The 7,599-nt window shown below is 43.7% G+C and overlaps 1 protein-coding gene across 1 annotated transcript; it reads right to left on the bottom strand.

The window, feature by feature from the left end:
- Positions 1-1,517: 1,517 nt before the first annotated feature.
- Positions 1,518-7,376, bottom strand: LOC18443301 (uncharacterized). The gene is given in 3 exon segments (XM_006853493.4): positions 1,518-2,785; positions 4,397-7,158; positions 7,160-7,376. Coding segments are annotated over 3 exon segments (3,324 nt in total). The 5' UTR covers positions 7,231-7,376; the 3' UTR covers positions 1,518-2,294.
- Between the last annotated feature and the right edge of the window lie 223 nt (positions 7,377-7,599).

The following is a 7,599-nucleotide window of genomic DNA, read 5'->3' as shown; positions in this document are numbered from 1 at the left end:
ACTCCTCCCTCCCATTTTGTTGCTATTTTTTTTTCACTCTTCTCTCTCTATAGGTTCTCTCATTCTTTTTAATCTTGTGAAGGGACTTGCACCTCAAAAAATGTATACTGTCTTTTTTAGAAGATATTTTTGGAAGGATAATATGAAATCATTTGCCATTGTTACAAGAAAGTCACAATCACTCCTAGCTTTTAAATGTCAAATTGGATTAATTGGGATGTGGTACAAATTTCAAGAAATTTTATTTTCGACTTTGAGTATAGTCAATGACGCATTTACTACCACCTAATTTAAAAATTAACATATAAGAATGATTGTGACCTTATTGCACTAAAAGTAAATAGTATATTTGTATACTTTTCTATTAAAAAAAAAACAAGTTTATATAAGGTTGCAACTTTAAAATGTAGAATCATAGATGCACCTCAAAACTCCACCAGAAAAGGTTGTTTCAATGTTGAAAAACTCTCTAATTGACCATCTCAACATCAAGATGTATGAATATAGAAAAAAAAGAAAAAGAAATTTTGAGTTCCAAAAATAGTGCATCTTGCAATAGATTATCTAGACCAATCATTTTCAAGATTTTCATATATTTGTAAATCTACTTGATTTTAATCATTTTTGGAGTTTAAAATTTTATAATTAGATATAAAAATAGGTTTTTAGATAATTCTAAGATTTTTTTACACCAAAATCGCATGTTATGATAAAATTTAGAAGTGTACCATTGTTTAAAATTTGGAAGTGCACTTTAATTGGATTGTTTAAAGTTGCGACCTTATAGAAACCGCACCCATTAAAATATCCGATGCCACTTTGGGGGCCAAACAAACACAATCATGTCAATTCTTGGAGTCGCATTCCAACTATCCAAATTGGCTTTATGCGAAAATTAGAGAAAGAGAGAGAGTCAATTTTCAGGGTGAAGAAGAGAGAGGGAAGTACATGAGTTAAAGTTCAGGATTCGGATGGGGGAAAGAAGAGAGAGGCAGGTTCATTAGTTGAACTTTGGGATCTAGGATTTCAGCTTGATTAGTCGTTAACCATTGCAATATTCTGTCTCAAGTTCAAAACTCAAGCTTCAGAAGAGAGAGAATACGGGGCAGCGATGGGTCGAATTCGGCTGGATCTAGACTCAAATAGTATTTAGGTTCAAAATTTGGATGCATACCCGGATCATTCGGGTTTCAAGTTTACCCATCGGGTCTTAGATCTAGTTGGGTCGATTGCTACTCTATGACTATGGGTTTTTTTTTTTTTTTTACCATTATATATGAGCTTTTTTTTTTGGCCAAAAAATATAAATGTTATCAATATTATGACAATAAAAACACCTAGTAAGCCTAAAGACACATGATTGCCATCATATACCCTATGACTATACCCTAGGACTATGAGTACAAGTCGGGTCCAGCTAGACCCAAACCCAAATAATATTCGAATTTCGTTATTGCCACCCTAAAAATAAATAAAAAGCAGATAGGGAGAGAGCAATCCCATGGGCACGAGAAAAGTGAGAAAAGCAAATGTTCCTTCCTTACAAGATCCCATTAACCACGTACAATCCACCACCCCCAAAAGGTTGAAAACCTATCCACAACCATATACACATCTCTCCGAATTTTGAATCTCAATCTCTTGCTTTTCTTTCTACAACAAAAATAGTAGAATTAAACAAGAACCAAAGCCATGTCCTTGAACAGGCCCCCCCAACCCCACATGTTTCAGGACTGAATCCGCATAAAAGTAAATCATACTACCCATCAATTCCCTCTTCATCTTCAATGAAAGCGACACTAAGGGTGACCCCACCTCTGGCATATTCCCAATGCAGCCTTTTCCTTACCTAAAATCCACGTGCTCCGACAGCACCCCACACCCTCTCTTTCTCTCTCTACTTCTTGACATTCCCCTTCTCTCACTCAATCATATACACATTCGCTCTCTCTTTACCATGAATAAGGGCCCTCTCTCACTCTCGACTCTTTTCCCCTTGATCCGAAAGATTTGTGTTTTCACATATTCTACGTCTGAGTCGATCTCTGCACAAAAATAAATACGTTTCTCAGGCCATCATAATGGGGCTCGACACCCTGTGCTCTCCTCACAAACATCTGTTTTGAAACCCCACCATTCCGTCAACATCCAACCAGCTCACCCCAACAACCTTCTCTCGAGGCCTTCCCATGTTTCTAATTTTTCCACTCAAAATATGTGTCGGAATATTTGAGATATGGGATTTTTTATCTCTGCACCCACCATTACATGGGCTGTTTTGCGCCACACAGTTTTCAGGGGTTGTTTTGGCTGGGATCATCAGAAGAGTAGAGCAAAGAGAAAGAGCAGTGAGATGAGGTGACGTTTGAACGAGATGGGTATTTTGGTGTTTGTTGGGGCTGATATAAGTCAAGCTTGTGGGCCTGATGCGCATTTAGATCGTGGTGTATGCCCTTCAGTAGGGCCGCTACGTGGCGCATCGTGGGTCGTTCATCGGGGTTCCTGACGACGCAAAGCAAGGCTATGCCTAGGGCCTGAGACATCTCCTCGGCCTGTGCGGGCCCACCGCCTTGCAAGCGTGGGTCGAATAGAGAGAAAGAGACGTGGTTCACTCTTTCTGTCTTGCTGTTATGAGGAGATAGATGGTCCCGCACCCACTGTACTAAGTGGGTGCCTTCGGGCAAAGAAGGGTCGATGGGCCGTTTCCCCGTCAAGACTTCGAGAGCCACAACTCCGAAGCTGTATACGTCGCTCTTTTCGGTTATCCTTAGCATGCAACCGTACTCTGAGCCATCACAAACACAAAAGCAAGCAATCAATCAGTACAGAACGCTCTCTCTCTCTCTCTCTCTCTATACAGCATAGCACTAAGCGTGGTAACGGGACGGCCCCCGGGGCCTGACCCTTGTCGCTATAGAGCTGGCCGGGCCAAAAATAAATGAAAAGAAAAAGCCGAATCAGGGCTTGGGCCATAATTTGTAGATGGGGCCGTGCCCAAGCTGCATTGTCAATCCTACATTTGATGTGAAGAGAGAGACTCTCCACTTGGAGGAAGAATCCCTTGCTTTCTCTTTCTAACATTACATGAAAACGCCATGTCCTTGTTTGTCGAGCATAGTTGGCGTCAATTGGGTCTGGGTGACGACCTTGATTCGGATCCTGCAATATATTTTGGATAATAGAAGGGGCTTTCTTGCGTAAATGGATTGTATTGTTTTAGTAACGTTAGCCTTCTTAAGAAAGGAGATGGCATGTTCTGGTTTTCAATCCTAATACACATTACCTAATGTTACTTTTAAAAAAAAAAACTAACTCGAAAATATAAAATAGTGTCTGCAATCTTAACCCTCCATTCAGAATAGTTGGTTGGATAAGAGAAACGAATAAGTTTTATTTGGTAGGGGAAATATAGAAAGCTTCCCTATAGAAGAGGGCGTTGGAGAGAGAAATATATGCACTTGAAAAAATGATAGTTACGAGCGCAAACAACCGAAATGGATTCAATTAAACAGTTGCAAAAAGAAAGAAGTCTCAACGAACCAATCCAACTCAAAACCGGCTGGTCAAACCGAAACAAGGCATTGATCGATCTTATTTTGATAATTCAATTGGGTATTTTTTAAAAAAATTCAAAAAGATTTATATAAAATCCCAAAAAAAAAAAAAGTGATTTGTTTGTAATGTATTTTATCGTTTTGGCCAAGATTGAAAAGTGTTTTGGCCATGATTTATATTTTTCCTATCTTTTTTAAAAATTTCAAAAACCCCTTGGCACAAATCTATTTTTTGAAATCTATTTATTGAAATTTATTTTTTATTAATTTTCAACTTCATTTGGATGTGTTTTATTTAATCATACTTTAAATATATTTTTCATATTAATTTATTTTGTATTTTTTTATTTTAGGATATACCCAGTTAAACCAATTGAACCGACTTATTTAACGATTGCTCGGAACCGATTATTGGCCGGTTTTCGAGGCCAGTTCGATTTGTTCAAACACTGGTCAGAATCTTAAAGAGAGAGAGAGAGAGGTGGCTAGGTGTGGCAACACGCCAGGTGGACGGGCCCTACCGGCGTGACCCCGCCCTTCAAAACTGTGGCTTAGACTACAAAATGTAGCCCAAGAGTAGGTCCTAAGCTAGGGCAAGAGAAGCCCGGCTTGGGCTGGTCCTAAGCTAGGGCAACAGGAGCCCGGCATAGTTCCTTTCCAGCCCTTATTCCTTGAATTTTTTTTTACTTTGTTTTCCTTTAGTTTTACCCTACCCAGCCCTCAAGAGTGATAGGCCGGGCCTGTCTTACCGGGCCAGCACATTGCTGGCATAAGCGGGAATAGAGGAAATTCAAGATAGATAGAAAGAGAGAGAGAGAGAGAGAGAGAGAGAGAGCACTTACCAGGAGCGATGTAACCATAGGATCCAGCAAACTGTGGGTAGTTGGACCTGGACGCCTGATGGGCCTCTCCGTTCATCAACTTGGCTACCCCAAAATCAGCCAAATAGGGCTCATACTGAGGCCCAAGCAGTATATTGTTGGACTTAACATCTCTGTGCAATATTGGAGGCGTACAGTCATGGTGCAAATACGCCAAGCCTTGAGCAGCTCCCAACAAAACATTATACCTCACCTCCCATTCACCCACCACACCTCCAACCCCTTTCCCCACACTACCCCCCTCATGTAACAGAGACCCTAAGCTCCCATTAGGCATATAATCATACAGCAAAAGCTTCGCATTAGGGCTTGAACAGTACCCCAATAATCTCACGATGTTGCGGTGTCGGATCGCCCCGAGCGTGCTCGTCTCGCACGCGAATGCGAGTGCTGATGCCTTCTCTGATCCACCCCAGAGCCGCTTCACTGCAATGGAATTGTTCTCGTTTCCATGTATGCGTGCACGGTACACAACCCCGGAGCACCCCTTGCCGATTATATTCGTGGTTACCAAGCTGTCGACCACGTCTTCGACGGATACGTCGACTTTCTGATACAGGGTCATTTGCCATGGCCCCTGTAGTTCACCGTCCTCTTCGTTTCCCATACCTCTGGCTCCATTCCTCGTGCGCAGAACCATGTACAGAGCGAACAACAGTAGTGCGGCCGTGGCCCCGATCAATAGACTCATTGCAATGCGCATCACGTTCGCGCTTGCGGTGCGTGTACGAGGCTCGATGCATCCGGTGACACAGAGCCCTGCATTTCCTGTGAGGTCACTGAGAGAGAGCCTGCGAAAGAATGGTGTGTCTGGAAGCTCGCCAGAAAAATTGTTATACGAGACATTTAGCGTGACGAGGTTTTGGAGAGAGGCCAAGACTTCCAGACTACCCAAAAGCCGGTTTCTCGAAATATCGAGGGTTGTGAGCTTAACCAAGCCAGAGAGATCTTTGGGTATGGGCCCTGAAAGAGAGTTGCAGCTGAGGTTTAAGGCAATTTCCAGACCAATAATACTGCCTAATTGAGCTGGGATTTCATTCGAAAACCCATTGCTGCTTAGGTCAAGGAGCTGTAGCCTGGTGCATGAGTTGAGCTCTGCTGGTATGGCTCCAGAGAAGCCATTGCCCCTTAATATGAGCTTGCTCAGGGCTCGCAAGGAGCCCACCTCGGGTCCTAGTGGCCCGCTAAGCCGGTTCCAAGACACATCCATGACTTGCAAAGTCATGAGCCTGCCTAGGCTAGATGGCAACGAGCCAGTGAGCCCATTCAAATGCAGGTCCAAGAACTCGAGCCCTGAACAACCAGAAATCTCATTAGGAATGGGTCCAGTAAACAGGTTATCTCCTAAATCAAGGAAATTCAAGCTCTTGAGTCGACCAATCTCTGCTGGAATCTCGCCGGACAGCTTATTTCCTGCAGCTCTAAACCGGAAAAGCGCACTGCAATTCCCGATTTCTGGTGGCAGGAAACCAGTGAGCTCATTCGACAAGAGCAAAAGCTTGGTGAGGTTCCTCAAATTGAAGAGACCTCTCGGGATCGAACCCATTAAGTTGTTCTGAGAGAGGTCAAGAGCCTGCAATTTAACACAGTTAGCTAAGGTCTCAGGTACCGGCCCCTCGAGCTTGTTTTGCCAAACATATAACAGAGTGAGATTCTCCAAATTTCCAAATTCTGCCGGAATTTGGCCTAAAATTTGGTTGTTGTCAATCTCAAGGTGTGTCAAGCCAGAGCAATTTGCAATTTCAAGTGGGATCTCACCGGAGATCTGATTCACGGAGAGTTGAAGCTCTTGTAATTTTGAAAGCTTCCCCATGGCAATTGGAATGCTACCTGTAAGCATATTCATCGAGAGATCGATCACTTCGAGATTGCTACAATTGCCTATCTCCTGTGGAATAACACCCACTAAAGCATTTTGCCATAGCAATAGGTTTTGGAGCTCTGATAAAAGCCCAATTTCAGGAGGAATTGAGCCAGAGAGGGAGTTTTCATAGAGATAGAGGCTCTGCAAGTGTTTGCAGTTCCCGAGCTCTTTTGGGATTGGACCTGAGAGCATGGCAGTGTAAATGGCTAGCGTCTGGAGCTTCGAGAGCTGGCCTAGAGTTGCAGGCAAGTTGCCTGAAACACTGGTCTCCGCGAGGCCAAGCATGGTGAGACTACTGCAATTTCCAATTGATTCAGGCAATTGGCCTTCGAGGTTTGCATTTCCACCTGCTCGAAAAACCTCGAGCTTCTGCAATTTGCCAATGCTCTGAGGAATCGCGCCGCTAAACTGGTTATCGTATAGAATCAGCCATTGAAGCTCAGAGAGATCACCAATTAAAGCAGGGATTGGGCCTTCAAATTGGTTTGAATTCAGGTAAAGTCTCTGCAAATTGTTTAATTTACAGAGCTCATTAGGAATTCGGCCTGTGAGGCCATTGTTGCTGAGATCGAGACGCTTCAGGGCTCTGTAATCACCAAATTGTGGTGGAATTGGGCCCGTGAGGTTCGTACCGGAGAGAATCAGAGTCTCTAGGGAGGCAAGGGCAGAAAAACCAGAGGGCAAGGGACCAAGAAGAAGAGGGGAACTTAGAGTTAGAGAGAGAACCTCTTTGTTCGCGCCACAGGTGATGCCAAACCAGTTACAGGGGTTGGGATCAGAGGGATTCCAGTCGCTCATGGCAGTCGAGTCATTGAGGCTATGTTTCCAAGCTAGAAGAGCTTGGCCCTGCTCATCAATGGCAAGAGCGAATTGTGAATTGAGGAAAGAGAGGCAGAGAAGAGAAAGAAAAAAGGTTTTGCAGCTCGGCCATGGCTGCGCAGGCATAATAACGCGCATTGGGCCGAGAGAGAAGAGGTTGGTTCAGAGAGAGGAGGAGGAGGAGAAGAGAGGAGCGGCTATCCCCATGTAAAATTGTTTATATTGAAGGGCCTGAAACTCTGGATCCGAGGACAGCTAGGCCATGATGGACATGGAACAAGGTAGAGAGAGGAGAGAGAAAGAGAGGCCTGGTGTGTGCATGTGAGGGGGAGTGGTGTGGTTTTAAATTAATGGGGGTTTAAGGGACGGGTTTATGGATGCCGGGGGGTGGAGGAATCAGAAGGAGCACATGGAGGAATAAGTTTCAGAGTGGAGGAGAGAGAAAGCAAGGAACAAGATTTAGTTAGAGAGAGAGGAGAGA

The sequence above is a fragment of the Amborella trichopoda genome, chromosome 2, assembly GCF_054954075.1.
Source record: "Amborella trichopoda isolate Santa Cruz 75 chromosome 2, AtrichopodaSantaCruz75HAP2 v2.0, whole genome shotgun sequence".
NCBI lineage: Eukaryota > Viridiplantae > Streptophyta > Magnoliopsida > Amborellales > Amborellaceae > Amborella > Amborella trichopoda.
The sequence above is the reverse complement of the archived record's forward strand: the minus strand, read 5'-3'. Positions and strand labels throughout refer to the sequence as shown.